The 19,032-nt window shown below is 34.2% G+C and overlaps 2 protein-coding genes across 12 annotated transcripts in view; one reads left to right on the top strand and one right to left on the bottom strand.

Annotated features, from left to right (window-relative positions):
• Window positions 1–1,711: 1,711 nt before the first annotated feature.
• Window positions 1,712–10,485, bottom strand: enpp7.2 (ectonucleotide pyrophosphatase/phosphodiesterase 7, tandem duplicate 2). Of its 6 annotated transcripts, none has more exons than XM_073917665.1 (9): window positions 9,944–10,485; window positions 9,681–9,823; window positions 6,313–6,489; window positions 4,704–4,888; window positions 4,213–4,358; window positions 2,836–3,468; window positions 2,503–2,746; window positions 2,048–2,171; window positions 1,712–1,950 (listed from the first exon to the last, which is right to left on the bottom strand). In XM_073917665.1, exons 4-9 carry the CDS (start codon window positions 4,786–4,788, stop codon window positions 1,890–1,892), a joined length of 1,293 nt encoding a protein of 430 aa, XP_073773766.1. In that variant the 5' UTR covers window positions 4,789–4,888; window positions 6,313–6,489; window positions 9,681–9,823; window positions 9,944–10,485; the 3' UTR covers window positions 1,712–1,889. The 6 variants fall into 6 exon arrangements, with proteins under 6 accessions (XP_073773766.1, XP_073773764.1, XP_073773768.1 ...); XM_073917663.1 differs by having other exon boundaries at window positions 4,704–4,910; XM_073917667.1 differs by having other exon boundaries at window positions 9,940–10,328.
• rbfox3a (RNA binding fox-1 homolog 3a) overlaps window positions 10,055–19,032 on the top strand; it is an 829,029-nt gene continuing 820,051 nt past the window's right edge. For all 6 annotated transcript variants that reach the window (XM_073918641.1, XM_068224793.2, XM_073918645.1 and 3 more), the window contains exons 1-2: window positions 10,055–10,142; window positions 16,431–16,494. The gene's annotated coding sequence lies outside the window, so the exon portion shown is untranslated. The remainder of the gene's footprint in view (window positions 10,143–16,430; window positions 16,495–19,032) is intronic.

Consider the following 19,032-nt stretch of genomic DNA (forward strand, 5'->3'; position numbering starts at 1 on the left):
ATCTAATTTAGTATAATTGTACAAATCCATAATTCTACGAAATTTTAATGATTTTTGCATTATTCAAAACCACTGCTTAAGTTGCACTCTTGAGGTCATTGTTAAGCACTACAATCATACTACCATTGAGTTCAAGGCCAGTTCATGGTGTTCTTATGTATTGTCTCAGGTTTTTGTTGGCCTTTTTTATCTGCAGCTTCTGTTGAACTTCAGTTGTGAATGAGTTTCTGATTAGAGTATAAAAGCTTTAAACGTTCATAGTGAATCGGTACGTTTATAATATAAACACAAAAATACTGAAGAATAACGTATTGGTAAAATTGCTCAGCTTTTTTTCTAGTTATACAATATTCAAGATGAAATAACATTTAATACAATGCAATGCACATAACATTACTTATACAGGTCATTTGATTTAACAATTTTGGCAAAGAGAAGTTCATAAAAAAACATATTCACTGACAGTATTTGTGTCAACATATTTGGTGGATAGATATTGTAATAAGTTAATAATCTATTAAAAAAGGTAACTACACAAATCAATTGTTAGATAAGCGAGATCTCAGTCTTACAAACTAGCAATGCTTTCTGTATTATTCAGAGTTGTACACAGTTATTCCCAAGCACCCAACAGTTTTTAGACCTACAGTAACTAATGATTTGAACACCACTGACAGATATTCTTTTTGACTTCTTGTTTGATTGGCAATAAGGTATATGCACAAGGACTTCTAATTTGCAGTAAGCCAGCTCGATAACACTTTATTTTGATGGTCTATTTGAGTATTAGTAGACTGTCTGCGTAATGTTTTATACTGCTCCTTCAACAGACATTTAACTGACTATAAGAAACTTTGCAAGTACATGTCAACTTACACTAACCCTAATCCCAACCTAATAGTCTACTTATAATTTAATGAAAATTAGTTGCCATGTAGATGCAATGTAACCTAAATTCAACAAACGGACCACCAAACTAAAGTGTAACCGCCAACTCAATCGATTCCAGTCAACTGTCTTGCCATTACAAAATCCCCACGTTAAAGATCTGTTCATTTGAAAAATCAATGGTCTTCTCTGCCTGATTGATATACAATAAAAAGGGTCTCAGACCGAACAAGAAGCCCTAAATTAAAATGATCTGCACCATGTCTTTAAAATAATGAAATTTATGTTTATTACAGTATTTTCATTGTAGTTTCTTTGATTGTCTGCTGCTCCTGAGGGTGTTTGCATTAAACGTTTTTTTTATCACGTTTTACACCTCAACAACTAAATAAATGCTAAAGTCTGTTTCACTGATGATACTTTATTACATTACATCACAGATGCTGTATATGGATATTTAAATAGTCACATTTACCTTTTCCCTGGAAGTTTATTGATGGCTGAAAAACGCTAGCTGTGCAAAATACAGCTAGTGTCGCCACTGGCTTGCTTGGTTTTGGGACTTATGAAGCTGCGCAACGATGGATTTGCTCTTCACTGTTTAAACTTCAGGCAAATTTAAACCACACTGAACTGAATTAAACTGAACTTCAACTCTGAAAACTGGACTGAAACAGTTTCAATTTACTAGAACGTCTATGTTAAGCTGCTTTGACACAATCTACATTGTAAACGGGCTATAGAAATAAAGATGAGTTCAGTTGAGTTGAATTGAATATACTCCATTTAATGGTTTGCACTTTTAAAAAAGGCCCAACACACATTTCAATTTATAATGCCGTTTATTATTTGCACATTTTCATAAAAATAAATTTGTGAAATCATTCTTCATATGAAAATATAATTTTCAGAAGTATTATTATAGGTTTATTAGAAATTCTGCAGTTGTGAAAACAGTTTTTTTAATATATATATTTTGACCTTTAAAAAAAAACATCCACTTAGAATGATGTTTGTTTGGAGTCACCTTGCATCTCATCTTCATATCCTTTCTCTATTTCCCTGTTGAAGAATAAAGGTAAAAAAAACAGATCAGATTTTCTAAAAAGGGAAGAAACTGTCCCAAAAAATAATGTGTTAATGTAGCTTTGTGCCCTACTTTGAATACAGTTTGTGCTTTTTATATCCGTTGTAGGATGTGACAACCACAAATGCAAGAAATACAAATCCAACTACAGCAGCAAGACCAATAAACACATTTTGAAGACTTGACTTTGGATCATCTGTAAGAAAAAAAAGCGAGAAATAAAGCATATTGTTTGATGTGAATGTTGTGTAATTTAAGATAAGATGATGTGAACTGGTTCATACTGTATGTTAATATAGTTAATTATAAAGGTTGAAGAGCAGTGTCTACTGCACATCTTATCAAGTTAAGTCTCAGGGTAACTCAAGGTTCACATGTGGGCAACTTATAATTTGTTTTATTTATATTATATTATCTAGACAATGGGTGAAATATTACCTTGATATTTAAATATGTACCTTGAAGAAATCATTCATCTATCTTTTGTCAAATTTGGAAACACCTGATATACATTTAAATGGATCTACCTCCTGAATCACACGTCTCGCCATTGGATATCAGCATGTGTTGAGTGTTTTCCAGCGACCCATCGTTGATTTCTGGTTTTATCCCAATCAAGTGGCACATAAGAGGGTAAATGTTGACTGTCTCGAATGGTCCAACCAACAAGTTCTTGTGAAAATCTGGGCCCACTGCCCTGAAAAAAGGCTTCATGTCCATGACTTCATTGTCATAGCCATGTTCTCCTTTATTGTTCTGAAGTGGATAAAACTAGAAGAATGTTTAAAACAAAAAATCACATGAAATATAATGTTTTTTTTATGTTGTTATGTTTCATTGTGGCGTATTTAGGTATTTACCCCACTAATGACATATCCTGGGTCTGCATAGAGGATGATGGGAAGAAGGCGAGGGTGTTTAGAGTAATGCAGTCGAGCAGGCATGTCTTCTTTCTTATAAATGTGAAGGTTTGGATGGCCTCCTTTCAAGGCATTATAAACTTTGTCAAGCAGCCCTTCTTTGGGCAACAGCATCGCAGTCGGTCCATAGTCCAACAAGTGGAACTGCAGATCTTTGTAAGAGAATCCTGGGATGTCGGTGAGGACTATTTCTTTGACTTGGTCTCCTTTGAACACTGTGCTCATTCCATGGTCAGCTGTGATGATGATGTTCATATGGTCACTGAGGCCGAGTTTCTCAGCAGTTTCTCGTATGTAGCCCACAGTTCGGTCCACTTTCTTGACTGCCTCACGACGCTCAGGTGAATCAGGGCCATGTTTGTGGCCGCTTTCATCCGGGTCACCAAAATACAAAGTTACAAAATCTAAGTCTTGTTCTTTAAACCAGTCTTTCATGACTTTGTCTACGTTCTCCTTCCATGCCGTCTCATTGGTATAGTCATAGGCTCTTGGTTCTACCTCCCTCTCTTGAACGGTTTCATTCTGATAAGTCGCTGCAGTTCCAGGGAAGTGTAAGGACCCTGTTTTAAGACCCTAAGAGGGGACACAAATTTATAGCCCAAGTACTGTTTATGTATATCTCTTTCAAGTTTAAAATGAATTAAATGTGACCCTGGAATAGAAAAAAACTTATGTCTTATGTTGCACAGGTATTTTTGCCAAAATAGTCAAAATGCCCCCCAAAAATCTATAGAATATTAAGTAAAAGGATGTTCTATTAATGCATTTTTTAAAATTTTCAACTGTAAACATATCAATAATTCATTTTTGATTAGAAATTTTCATGGCTAAGAACTTAACTTGGACAAATTTGAAGGTGAATTTCTCAATGTTTCGAACCGTTGGATTGCAGACATTTAAATAGTTGTGTCTCTGCCAATTATGGCTTTGTCCTAAGAAACCATCAATGCAAAATTTATTCAAATTATAAATATGTATAAATCTCACATTGACACTGTTTTGTGGTCTAGGTGTAACCCTACCAGTCCTACACTACCAAACCTGCTCCGAGCTGGGATTAAATCGGTGACTTTCTGCATGGGAGGCAGTTGCTCTAACAAGAAGGCTAAAGACCATGGCCTCTAGCGTCTGTCACAAGAGCACCTTTTAGAGGTGAGTGAGGTTTACCTGCACAGCACTTTACTATCTGGTGTCTGTTACACTGGATCACAAATGTAAGTGCTATAATATTGCCAGCTAGTCTTATGTTGGTCTTATTTCAAAGATGCCTTTTAGAGCTTCTAATTAATAATTGATTGACTATGCCTTGAGATGTACCTGTCTCTGAGCCGTGATCCAAATGGGTAGAGTTCCATTATCCCAATAGTCATCCACAAACTGCGTCATGTAGTACTCTTTCCTTTGTCGTGTGGTTGTGTTGAACCACACATTGTGAATTACGCCATGGTTCTCAATGTACCTTCCTGTGGAGGAAAACAATTGATCATTGATTCAATTATTTCTGTATCTGTATGCATTGAGGTGAATGTCATGCTTTATAATTCGTATTATTTATGATTATACAATATTGTATTTTATAGTAAACCACCTATACATCAATTAAGAAGTCAATGCAATTCATTATTTTAGTATTTAAACATAGTGCGCTGATTACCTACAGTACCATAATTATCTTTACTATTGGTTATGATGGATGTTTTTTTCACACAATATGTAGACAGATGCATTGTTTACTAGTACAATGCTGTTTTTAGGGTCAGCATTGTGTGAAATAAATAATTTTGATTCATTTAATTTATTCTCCTTACCAGACAGGAGGGTGAAGTGTGAAGGACTTGTTATGGTCAGGTAAGGTGGAGTGACATATGCTGCTTTGACTCCATCCACAGCCATCTTATCCAAGTTTGGGGTGTCCACATCTCGGTCGTAATCCCACCTGAACCCATCAAAGCTGATTAGAAGCAGTTTGTTTCTTCCTCTGGTGCAACGATCTCTGGCAGGAGCAGAGAGAGATGCTGGGAATACAAGCAGCAAAATACTCAGTGCCAGTAACATGACAGGTATTGCACTACTCAGTTTCACACAGAAAAAATAGCTGTTTTTTCAGTCTGATCTTATAGATTTATCAGCTGTCGGCTTAATTCTTTTGTCTAGGTGCTTTGCCATCAGTTTCTACAGACTTAAGTTCACATTATCATTGAGGTTTATGAGACTGATTGCATGTTTGTTATCTTGTCTTATCTACAGTCTTATCAGAAGTTATAGAGCAACAACAATCACTCAGCTCTTTTCCTTATTTTTTTATAGCTTACAGTATTGAATTAAATGTTGGCTGCATGAAGTCTACAGTATATTTTGTATCTATATAAGTGTATTGACCGTCTATTATCTTGTAAAAATGGTTTGGAACAAAATATATCATCAGATAATTGTCGTTGTAATCTTCTGATAATCATTGAGACAGTGTTAATGGTGACATAGTGTTCAAGGAAAATATAACTCCACCCCCAAAAAACAATACTCAAACAAAACGTGGGCTAGCGATAAAAAAGACAAACCTCTGCTTTTAATTGTTTAATAAAGTGTGCTTTATGTTTGGGCTCACACCTCTCATTTAAGAATTTTTAATAAAGATACTCTAAGATCGCCTTCTGTCCTTACTTTGGTATTTTATCTAAAAAAAAAGGTTAATGTTTTTTTTTGTTTTTTTTTTTCCAAAAATAAACTGTTTTTGTCTTCTGTGTGCACAAAAGTATTCTCATGGCTTTAAAATACAGCATACTGATTGAACCACTGAATGCATTTGATTTGTTTTGAGTTGTTTTTTTTTCTGGACACTTGCTGTCTATAGAGGATGGCAGCTCTCAGATTTAATCTAAAATATCCTATAAGTATTCAAAGATGAATGAATGGCCCCGGGGTTTGGGTCAACATAAAGGTGAGTAGTCAATAGCATATTTCAGTTTTGGGTGAACTAACCCTTTTTGGCATCCTGTACTACATGAGATTGTCCACCAGAGGGAGGTTTTGCCTAAGGAAAACTTAGAATTGGCTCTTTATTGAGATTTATTACAGTCACGTGTAAGATTTTATGCATCTGTTAATTATGAAGATTTAATTTATTTAGAATAATGGATGACAGCAATAAAGACACATTTACAACCCAAAAAGACACAATCTACAAACTTTTGTGTAGTACAAGATGAGTCATCATCATGACAGACTGCAATAATTTTGATTTACATGCTATGTTGGAAAATTATATTATTTATAAGTCCTGCCTCCTCAGAGAACATTGAACATTTAATATATTAATGTTTTGGATTTAAAGATACACCTACCATCAAGTGTTTTTTTAAATAATATTTTCAGCTTATTCATTGATTAACTGGTTGAGCTTTTTACTATTACACTTACCTTGCCGCCGTCTTTGTTCAGACCCCAGATCGCCTTTTCCAGATCTTTAAAATATCACCGGCTCTATGACTGAACTTGAAGTTTAATTCTGGGTGCATGACTGTGGCTTTTGGGTAATCGTGACAGGAACCTCAGAGAAAAATTTACTCCAATGACCTTACGAGTCTCTGGGAAGACCTGAAAAAAATCTTTATGAATCAAGCTGTATGTATACATTCATCTGTCTTGGTTGCTCAGTGCTTGCCAGGCCCTTTGCCTTCAGAACTTTAATTGCTTGTGCTATATATTCAACAAGGTGCTGCATCAACCCTTCAAGTTTTTAGTAATTGCTGACCTGATATCACACTTCCATGATGAATGTCTCCTGTACCACTACATTCCAAAGATTGTGATGAAAATCTTGTTACTTGGGAGGAGCATAGCAAACCAGCAGCGAACCAACAAGAACCAGCTTCAATATTAATAATAATAATAATAATAATAAAAACTGATTTGAGCTTTGTAACAAGGCATGTGTCCATCATGTAGTCATAAATGAATGGAGATGGTCAGCAACAACATTCAAAAAGACCGGCATTTACACAATACTCAGTTTCTATTAAATGAGGCCCTACAGTCTTTGCCCCAAGAACATTTCCCTCACACACCATTACATCACCAGCAGCTTGAACTGTTGAAAGCAGTATAGATTCAAGCTTTATATGTTGTGTATGCCAAATTCTGACCTTATCATCCAAATGTTAAAAACAGAAAGTGAGACTCATAAGACCAGGCAACCTTTTTCAAAGTCAGCTACTTCCAACTTTGGTGAGCCTTTGTAAACTATACAGCTTCAGTTTCCTGTTCTTAGCTGACAAGCGTGGGACTGGTTTGGTTTTCTGATTTAACAAGGTTGGGTGTAGGCTACTCTGTGTTCAGATATGCTTTATTTATTTATTTATTTTATTTTTTTTTTGCAGACATTGGTGGTAAACGAGTAGCTATCTTTCTAGTTGATATAGATATCTAGTTGATATAGAGTTCTAGTTGTCTTTCTGTCAGATCACACAATATGATCATTGTCATCGGATCTTTTTTTGCCCACAGAACTGTTTGAACAGTTTATCAATTGTTTACCATTAATCTTTGTAAACCATAGTAATATAAATGGTTGTGTTTGAAAATTTAGCTAAATACCCAGACAGCTCCTTCATCAACAGTCATTTTCAACGCCGTTTAAATTATTTTGATGCTCGGTTCGAACTTTACCATACCTTCTTGTCTTCACTTACATGCCAAAATGCTTTAAATGGTTGCCATGTGATTGGCTAATTAGATGTTGTTAACGAACAGTTAACGTACGAAGTGAGTAAAGTTAAGCAAGCCTATGTTTTACTTATTTCCTTCGCCAGTACTGACTGTGGTTGAGTTTTCTATTACAGCCACATGATGGCGACAGACACCTTTTAGTTTTTTTTTCTTTATTTCACAAAAGTTCTGCAGAAATCATTATTTTTGTGTGTGTGTGTGTGTGTGTGTGTGTGTGTGTGTGTGTGTGTGTGTGTGTGTGTGTGTGTGTGTGGTTATTTTTGAGGATATATTGTTTAGAGTTAGGGAGTATTTCTAATAAAAATCTGAATAACTAGAATAAAATTAGTAAATGGTGAGGAAATTATAATTTGTTTTGGGTGAACTATTATTTAATGTTAAACACTTGCTTACTGCTAAACAGATATTTATTATTTTTTTATTTTTTTATTTAGGTATAATCAGAAGTCACAAAGGATAAATGTGTGTGAAGTCTGTAAAGTGCTCTTGGGTTCTTGAAATGCAAATGATAACAAATCGTAAACTCCACATTTAGGACACATTTACCAGAGTGGTGCAAGATGTCTTACAATTGTAAGTAACAACTAAAATAGTTGACCTGAAGCTAGCCTATTATAGCACGATTAAGACTACATGCTCTCATAGGTGCTCACATTTTTGTTTCCGCAGGACAAAACTGTCTACAACTTGTTTTGGTCATTTTTCTAAAATGCTTCCATTTTTGACATAAGGATTTTAAGAAAAAGGTGTAAAGCATTCATTATATTATTAAAGACAAAATTTTTATTGTTTTAGTGAACTTGATACTAAAGTTTGGTAAAATAAAGGCCTAGTTCAAAAAATATACCAAACTATATTAGATTAAAGTTGCCATGGGTAATTTCATAATTTATTTCATAATATTTAGAAGTAAATAGCAATAAAACAAAAACATTTATATTTATAACACAGTGGAGTTCAATGCTGAGAACACTAGAGCAGAATCTGCCTTTGACTTGATTTTCTTACCAAAGTCTCTGCACTGTCGGGTGACAGTATGTATTTTTAAAAAAATCTGAATAACTTCCACAATTAAATTGAAATATTTTATTTTAGTTAGCTTTTAACAATAAAACAAAGGGTTACATTAAATTTAAATTGAAAATCTGGAAACATACCAATAGGGTACGACAAGGCTGTGTCAGCTCACATATTCTTTTTATAGCTTTTTACAAATGAATGTTCAAGTAAGCATTCACAGAATTTTATTTTAAATATACAGCCATACTGATTTATTTAGAGAATAATTATATAAGTGTTATCTACCAGTCAGAAATTAGCCAGTTTATCGATTGGTGTGATAAAAATAGGCTAAAAATAAATACTAAGAAAACAGAAGAGATGGTATTTGAACCAAAGCGTAGGCTATATTGTAGGTGACCATTGTCAAGTGGTTGTACACGACCATCCTATTACTCAGTCAGAGACCTATAAGTACTTGGGCATTTACAGTACATTGACAGTTATTTTAACATGGAAAACACATAGAGTGAGTTTGCTCTCGTTTACACCGGAGATTGTATTTTTTACGGAGGTCACGACTTTTTGGAGAAGAAGAAGCTTATGATGTTGTTTTATAAAGCTGTTCTTGAAAGCATGGTTAGATATGGTACAGTGTGATTTGGCAACCTATCTGTAAAAAGTGTAAATCTAAGTCTCTTAAAGACAGGATGGAAAATAGTTGGGCACGATGAATATTTTAATCCTCAAGATTTATATGAGAATTGTGTCCTCAATCAGGTGGAAAGGATTCTGAATGATCCCACTCATTTTTTGTTTCCACATTATGAATTGCTTTTCTCTGAGAGTCCCTAAGTGTAGGTTGAACCGATAAATAATCCTCTGTACCAGTTTCAGTGGGTTTACTTAACAAGAGCTTATCTTAATTAACATTGTAATTATTGTAACTATTGTATTGTGTATTGTTTTTTATTGTTTGTGTTTTTGGAATGTCTGCATCAATATGGTGATGTCCAATAAAATATTTTTGTCAAAGACAATAAAGTTTTACTACTACTTACTACTTCCTCTCTTCTCAGATGGGATATTGGGCTGAATCAAAGCTTTCCATGCACCAACTTCAGCCCCTCTAGCCCTAGTTTGGGCATCACTGTTCTAGATACACCAACTGTAATTTCATCCTTATCTTCTTTGCTTTTGTAGGCTTTAAAGAAATAAAACCAGAAAAAAAGATCTATTAAAACTTTAATGTATAAAAAACAGAAGACACAAAATTTAGTTGTATTAGGGTCCGTGTAGGTCCGGACCTATTAGCCCCACCCACAATGGTCTTCGAAATCCAATGTAGAGAATCCAGGAGCTGATTTTAGATTGTCATGTTTAATAACCAATCCGATTGCTTTTTGTAAATATGGGTGTGGCCTTTCATAGTTTCGCGGTACTGCTTCCGACAGGCCCTCCTGATTTGCACCTGCCGAGCTAGTGTTGTTCCCATTCTGACAAACTTCCGGTGACCTGTTATTGTAAGTTTTCTTCCATTTTACACGGTTCCATTTACAGCATCGATGTTGTAATGTCATTAAAATACAATTAGTTAAACAGACTTGGCATTTATTTAGTTGCTCAAGCGTAAAACGAGAAAAATAAGCCGTTTACTTGCACGCGCGTCAGAATCGGTAGGCTAGCGCAGAAGCTCAATTGAATATACTGGGGTAAATAAATGCTCATATTATGAAGACATAGCGGGCAAAATGTAATTTAATGCAGTGCTTCTTGTACATTCTGAGTGAAGATTGCTGATTTTCAAAGAAAACAGACCTTAAACGCGCCGATTTTACGATGGCATTTGGTTCACCGGAAGCGCTTAACCAGGTTACTGGCAAATTAAAAGTCTTATTACTATACTTCGGCATATACCCTATTGACGAATAAATGAGCTTAAGTCAAGGCTGTTTTTTTTCTCATATTATTTACAGTTTACAGTAAATATTTACTGATAGTAACAAATAGTAGGCCTAAGTATTTTCGGGAATTGTCTAATTTGTCTATCACTTACAATAATAAATTTGTCGAAGTATAAGGTAACCCGTGGTGTAAATTATATGGTTTGGTGGGTTGCGTAAGTTTTTTTTCAAACTGTCATAGTCACATTGAATTGAATATGGTTTAACCCACGTCGCTGGATTTTATGTATATAAAACGCCTTTTAGCAGGTTTTGACCTTTACTTAAGATGTGAAAATGTACTGCCTACCTCTGTCTAGAAATTCTAGACATAATAATAAATTCTTTTTTTTTATATAAATCAGCTGCTACTGTAATTAAAAACCTGTGTTTGCTCAACCTAAATCATAATTGTATTAGTGTAAGCGACAAGCTTGTAACGTTTAAAAGCCTTATGAAATCCCAAATGAGTATTATTTTATTTATTTGTACCTTGTTTTACCAAGAAGTATTTATTAAAAATCACTTTTGAATGAGATGAATTCAATAAACTTGCAGGTTTATTGTTAAAAAAGAGAGCAATAGATGCTGTAAATCTTACACAATGTTTTGAACATCATTGCATGGCATGCACAACCTCTTACTTTCTATGTGCTTGTGTTATTGGTAATTTCATGGTCTTGACCCAGGCTTTTAATAACTGAAACCCATGTGCTTGTTTTATATTACGACCTCCATGTGACATACGTTCATGACCCCAAAACTCATCTCATTTCATAATGCAGTTTATGATGCACTTTCCCAGCCCCCGCCTACCTGCTTGCTACATGTCAAATGTTAGCTGTTTGAGGGCATGGTAATGTATTATGATGACTATTGGAAACAACTGGTGGTAAATGGCAAGGACCATTTAGATCTATGCCAGTGATTACAACCTAACGTAAGCTTTCGAAAGTGATGCATGTGTTTCATAGCAGTTATGGGGGTGTTCAATCATGCCAGACATTCTCTACTGATCTCTTTGTGTTTCTGTTGGAGCTTTTGGTACGGTAACCACACATATTGATCTGTCTTTTAGTCCATATAATGTAAATAAATTGAAAGCATACAACAGTTACTGTGGTAGGTTTGTTAAAGGGACAGGTCACCCCAAAATGAAAATTGTCAACAGTTACTCACCCTCATGTTGTTCCAATCTCTCAGGACCTTAGTTCAACTTCAGAATGCAGATAAAAATATTTTGTCAGATAGCTCCCTGATCCTACATACAAGTAATTTGAGACAAAATTCAACCTTGCCATGCAAACAAATTGGAAAAAACCTTTAAAAGTTGTTTGTATAGGTTTATATTTTACAGTACTATAAAGACACTTAAAATGTCTCTGTCAATGTTTACTTTTCTTTAATTGATTTACCAACGTAGCACAAGTGGCAATATAATTTTTGTTGCATCTGTAACAGAGAAATTTTTCATTCTGAAGTATTTCCTCATAAATGCAAAATAATAAAATTATAATAAATTATTTTAGTTCTATAGAAAACCAACTCTTACGCTTTTATAAGTATACTATTTTTAGATTGTGCAGTTTAATTCACAGAATTTCTACATAATATGTTTTATACTGTAGACTCGCATACCTTTTTAGTCACAGATCCATAATGCATGTTTATTTCCCTCATTTGAAATATAAATCACGTTTACAGATTAATACATTTTTTTTGGACCATTTTACTCTGTGGTTAGTTGTTTAGGGGAAAAAAATGGTAACACTTTATTTTGATAGTCCATTTGAGTATTAGTAGACTGTCTGCTAAATATCTGTTGATACTGCTCCTATAGACATTTAACTGACTATAAAAAACTTTGCAAGACTGTCTTTAGTGGTTTAATCGATATATTATCAATTAGGGCTCCACGATATTTGAAAAACCTGACATAGCGATTTTTTTTTCTTTTGCTGTGTTGTACAGTGCTCAGCATAATTGAACATTTGAAAAATGATTATATGAATATTTTTATCCATTTCTCAGTGAATATTCACCTTATTCTCTGCATACGAGTGGGCACAGCCATTTGAATCTTTTTGGCTTGAGGCTTCCGGTCTCATCCACTTCCATTCATTTTTACACATTAAAAACAGGTCATTTTTGCTGCTTGATGTTGCAAACTGATATTTTCTTATTATGTTATTTTACTTTGTCTGTATAGTCATGCACACACTTGTTTGTAGAGCAAGTAGTTTGACCGTTTTCTGTCGTTTATCATTCCTGGTAATTTCTCCCATAGACAACTGAATCAGTTGTTCTAAAACAATCACAAAAACGAGCGCACTTCCACATTGAAGAATAAAGTCAATAGGCAATGTATTTTTGGTGCATTTAAACAAAACATATTTAATAAACAGATTTATTTATTAAGATAATATTTTATTCACCAAACATGTTTAGAAATTGAAAAATAATACAATCAAATTCAAGCTAAATATTGCAAAAAAAAAAAAAAAGTTATAACCTACAAAATCTCAACAACATTTTTAATTTTTTTGCTTCTCTTGATCTTTAATCTTTTTTAAATTTGTATTTAAAGGTTGTATTTCTGTGTACTTGTTTTTTGGATTGTTATCTTAAGTTATAAGCTCCAGATTTGGCTTCAGTACTGACTAATCTAATGTATATACAGCAATATAGTATTGTATAGCTTCCTAATAAAAGTATGATTTTAAAAGATAGATTTGTGAGGGGTGTACTTGTATATGCTGAGCACTGTATACTGCAATATGAATACAATTTTAACAGGTGATTTGAATGGCTTTTTTTGGGAAAGGTTTCATCCAATTAGGTTGACTGGGGAGATTAAGTCTTTTTTATGCAGTGCATCTGCGTACAGTATAAATTACAAACATGTATAAATACCATAGAACAAAACCTTAAGTTAAATAAACATGGTTTCCAGGGGAGTCTTACAGTTCAAATACAGAAATGTAATAATCAAAAGTAAAATAAGATGCGATGTGATTATATCAGAAATGCATATTGCAATATCAATGCTTAAATGATTTATTGTTCAGCCCTATTATCAAGATACGTGTAAATTTTTGTGAGGACAACATAAAACAAAAACAGTGTTATTCAAGAGTTTCTTCTCCTCAGTGTCAGTTAGGGTTGTAACGGTATGAATTTTTTACGGGATGATAATCGTCTAAAACAATACCACGGTTTGACGGTTTCGCGGTATACGGTATGTTACAAATGTTACAAAATAATAGAACAGTGAAGCAAATTTGACTTTTTCCAAATAATATATTTTTAGTTACTATAAACAACACCACTTACAATGAACAAATAAAAATAAGAAAATAATAAATAATGTGTCAAAGTCCAAATAAAGTCCAAATAAACATGGTGCAAATCCTCAGTAAAAAATAGATATAAATATTTACTATACTATAAATAGTTACATAACGAAACTAGATTCAATATGGAACATCCTTAGGTTTTATGTGCCAGCATGGATATGGTTGTCTATGGATATGGATATGGTTGTCTGCAATGCAGACAAACAGCTGCATCTTCATTTGCGTCATTTGAAAACAGCAAGAGCAGCAGTTTGTCATTGCTGTGTCACTGTTTTGTCATGTTTCTGTGCTGCTGTGCATGCAAAAGTACTTAGTATGAGAATTATTTCATGCAAAACTTTTTTTTTTTTTTTGCGTTTTATTTAGCCGCGCATAAATGTATGCCTATCTCTCATTCCGTGTTGTTCAAAAAGCTTGGTCCACAAACAAAAGCGAAACCTATGCTTATTGGTTGTGATATAGCGAGTTTGAACCAATCTGGGCATGGAGGAGGGACAATGCATCAATGTATCATGTCTGATTTGTCCGGAGACACAGTGACGAGCGTTTCTTTGTCAAATCAGCATTGTCAAATGTTGATGACGTAACCGCACTGATTCCGGAGCCTCTGAAAGTCCGCGAATGTTATGTGATACAGCACTGGAAAGCTGAGATTCTCTTCTTTATGCCAATCTTTGAATTGTATGAATCGGATCAGCGGATCAAAAGTTATTAAACATTTAAGAGCAATACTTATTTTTAGCCGCGGGCGGCTGTCTCGGTCTTTAAGGGTTAAAACCGTTGATATGCAATTGTTCATGGTATGATAATCGTGCACGTTCAAATCGTGGTAAAACGTCATACCGGTATATTGTTACAACCCTAGTGTCAGTATAGTGTGCATGCTGACAAGCACTATGAGCTGATGTACAGTTTACCCCAAATTCCTGCATGCAACTTCCTCAGTTTGATACAAAACACAGGTTCGTCTGAGGTAATGCAGGTATGACTGAGCGTGTCCTGAATTACAGTGCTCTTGTGAACTTGCACTCTATACTCACACTGATGGAAACAAACTGTTTTATAAAGTCTTTATTTTAGTTTTATGTTTACAAAAAAGTATTGTCATAGCTTAATAATATTGAACCACTGGAGTCATATGGTGTGTTTTGAGGATGTTTTCTGTTTTGAGCTCTCTGATTTCATGTAAAATATTTTAATTTGTACTATGAAGATGAAAGAAGGTCTCAGATTTGGAAAAACATGAGGGAAAGAAATTAATAGTCGAATCTTCATTGATTAGTGATCTAACACTAACTGTTGTTTGGCAAAATCACAGCCATTGATCGTGTTTAGAACAACAGCACTCTTGCTCTTTTTGGTACAAAATCGCTGCTGTCTTTGACCTTTTATGAAATAAGAAGAATTGCATATCGATGCTAATGACGTCTGTTCGTATATCATTCCGAGAGCATTTTTATCTAGGAGGCTGGTCAGTAGTGTTTTATGATGCAGCCTTATTGAAGTCAATCAAATCATCTGACAGCTAGTTGCTCAGATGGGGTTTGCTTTTGGCCTTGGGACAGGTTCAAGGTGAACACCTAATCTCTTGGAAGATAAGCTATTACTGTCATCAAGGCTCATTTTTCTCATTTACATTCACCTACATACATGAAGAGAAAGTGAAAGCTGTGTGCATAAGAGAGAGTAAGTGAATGTTTTAAAATATTACTGGTCTAAAGTAGACATAGAATGAGAAAGCACCCTATTATTCTAAATGCATGTTATAATGTGAATGAGACATGCTTTTGTTTTGACCTCATAATGTCACAATTGAATCTTCCAGAGAAAAAGACAGTCTTGAGTTAGATACAGTATACGCACAACCTTCTAATCATTAAAAAACAAGGTGTACAGGTGGTTGATGCATGTACACTAGAAGATGTTTTCTTATGCTAGTGTCTGCTCTATTTTTTTCAGATGTTATGACTGATTACAATGTCTTTTTTTATCCTCACACTCAATGTTAATGTGTTTATACTCTAGCATACTGCATGCATAACAAAAATTAAGCATACTTTTGAGTTCTTTTAGTCAATATAAATGATTCCCTTGGAATATTGCAATAATTTGCTTTATTTTTGTGTGTAACATGTCTAAAATTATAGTAATCTTAAAAGGATAGTTCACTCACTATGGAAAATTATGTTATCATTTACTCATCCTAAACCTGTTTCAGACCTGTTTGAGTTTTTCTTCCAGTGAACAGACTATGATGTTTTAAAATATGTTGGAAAACAGTAGCCAGCCAGTTGACTACCATAGCCCGCCCCATGTCAATGTCTAACGGTTTACACATTCTTCAAAATATCTTCAAAAGAAAAATAGAAAAAAAAAAATCATAAGATATGGAAGCATGTGAGTGTGTAGTAAGTAATAGTAAGTAGTAAGTAATAAAAAAGTCATTTTTTTTGTGGGGTGAACTGCCCCTTTAATGCAGACCTGATTGATTGTAATTTATCTGTCTTTTTAGAACTCTCAAGAGTGTTCAACAGCAGAGGTGAAACTGAAAGTTAACTCCATCAAGAGCAGCGCTGGTAAGTGAAATGTTTTAAGAAAAACATGTATATTTTCAGTTACAGAACATAATTATTTTTATGAAGTTACACCGTTAAACAATTCTGTGCATGTGTGTTTCTACTGCATATACTGTATGTGCGTTTGTATGGAAGAGTGTAGGAGAAAGTATGTGCCAACAGGGAACAGTTATAAAATGTCAGTTTGTGTGAAGAAAAACAGTGGAATAGTTGATAATTTTTAGCCATATGTTAATTAAATTTGTTTGTTTGCTCTATATCTTTGTGGGCTTTTGTACTGGGGTCCGTTCTTCGTACGTGGATTACTCAGTTAGCTGGATTTGGATATTTGGACACGATCCAGGATCGTTTCGTTCTTCAAAGCTGATCCGAGAGTTGTTGTCATAGCAACAGTTCTGCTAGGTCAAACCTGATCGGGAGCAGGTTCAATTCATATAAACAGGATTAGATCGGCTCAGTTCAAGCAAAGATAATACAGAAAGTATGTTCTGAATTCTGATATTTTCTTACAGTAGTGGTTATATACACTTGGGAAAATGGTACATATTTTTTAACTATGTATATATAAAGTTATAGTTATTAATAAAATAAATAAAGTTATACATATTAATAAAACTTATGCAATCTGTACCAATCAAAATGAAAGTACAAAGACTGCCATCTGGTGGTGCAAAGAGAAAACTTATTGATATGAACTTTTTAGATCGCTTTAGTACAAATTGTGTATGATAGAAATGCACAATATGTGACTTTTTTTAAAAAGCAATAATACATTTATGCAGTCATAAACATGTTTTGATAGTTAATAGTGATTTGAAGCTTCACAAAAGTTGCAGACGCCTTTACCAATATCAAAATGCTTTTGTAAACAACCAGTTATTCTTTACGCCGATTAAAAAACGGCTACTATAATAAAGAAAATATTTTCTAAATTTAGAACTAAATACACTGATATGCACTGAAATACATGATGAATACTCTTGACACAAGAAAGTGTAAAGCCTGCTCACAACAAATGTGGAAGGTGTCATATTTAACAAACCATTTCTGCTAATTTGATGTAATTTTGCTCACATGTATAATTGAATATTAATCAGATAATGTCATTACGCTGCTGTGCCGTCAGCCAATCGCTGCATAGCAGATCATGATTTCGAGGATCGATAGATCTGTCCTTCACAACACACGCAGCGATCTCAGATCAGTTCATCCAGACATTCTAATCTGATTCGCGAACTTGTTTGAAGAACCAAATTAGCGAGAGATCAGTTATCAAGATTAAAAGATCCAGGATCTGTCAAATCATCTTAGATCATTTAAGCGAGGTACGAAGAACGGACCCCAGGGGTCCGTTCTTCGTACGTGGATTACTCAGTTAGCTGGATTTGGATATTGACGATTTGACACGATCCAGGATCGTTTCGTTCTTCAAAGCTGATCCGAGAGTTGTTGTCATGGCAACAGATCTGCTAGGTCAAACCTGATCGGGAGCAGGTTCAAATCATATAAACAGGATTAGATCGGCTCAGTTCAAGCAAAGATAATACAGAAAGTATGTTCCGAGTTCTGATATTTTCTTACAGTAAAAGTTATATACACTTGGGAAAATAATAATATTTTTTAACTATATATATATAAAAGTTATAGTCATTAATAAAATAAATAAAGTTATACATATTAATAAAACGTATGCAATCTGCACCCTCAAAATGAAAATACAAAGACTGCCACCTGGTGGTGCAAAGAGAAAACTTATTGATATGAACTTTTTAGATCGCTTTAGTACAAATTGTGTATAATAGAAATGCACAATATGTGACTTTTTTTTAAAAGCAATAATACATTTATGCAGTCATAAACATGTTTTGACAGTTAATATGCCAGTGATGCTTCACAAAAGTTGCAGACGCCTTTACCAATATCAAAATGCTTTTGGAAACAACCAGTTATTCTTTACACCGATTAAAAAACGGCTACTATAATAAAGAAAATCTTTTCTAAATGAAGAACTAAATACATTGATTTGCATTAAAATACATGATAAATACTCTTGTCTTGACAAATGAAAGTGTAAAGCCTGCAGCTTACAACAAATGTGAAGTTACTGCGTGTCATATTTAACAAGCCGTTTACTGCTAATTTGATGTAATTTTGCTCACATGGATAATTGAATATTAATCAGATGATGTCATTACGCTGCTGTGCCGTCAGCCAATCGTTGCATTGCTGATCATGATTTCGAGGATCGATAGATCTGTCCTTAACAACAAACGCAGCGATCTCAGATCAGTTCATCCAGATATTCTAATCTGATTCGCGAACTTGTTTGGAGAACCAAATTAGCGAGAGATCAGTTATCAAGATTAAAAGATCCAGGATCTGCCAAATCATCTTAGATCATTTAAGCGAGGTACGAAGAACGGACCCCTGGTGTTTAGGTGATGTTTACACACTTGAGCTTTTGTAGTCCACATCACTCAGGCATCTTTGACCCTTGAAAATGGAAGGTTTTGAAAATACTATATATATAAAATAATA

The sequence above is a fragment of the Danio rerio genome, chromosome 12, assembly GCF_049306965.1.
Source record: "Danio rerio strain Tuebingen ecotype United States chromosome 12, GRCz12tu, whole genome shotgun sequence".
NCBI lineage: Eukaryota > Metazoa > Chordata > Actinopteri > Cypriniformes > Danionidae > Danio > Danio rerio.

What these genes read in the sequence shown, in the direction of transcription:
- enpp7.2 (NM_001328040.1), bottom strand. Translation starts at nt 4,950, where the DNA reads ATGTTACTGGCACTGAGTATTTTGCTGCTTGTATTCCCAGCATCTCTC. An exon ending in ACACTTCACCCTCCTGTCTG is followed by an intron (nt 4,359 to 4,703) that starts GTAAGGAGAATA and finishes TTTCCTCCACAG; the next exon opens with GAAGGTACATTGAGAACCAT. An exon ending in AAGCACAAACTGTATTCAAA is followed by an intron (nt 1,951 to 2,047) that starts GTAGGGCACAAA and finishes ATTCTTCAACAG; the next exon opens with GGAAATAGAGAAAGGATATG.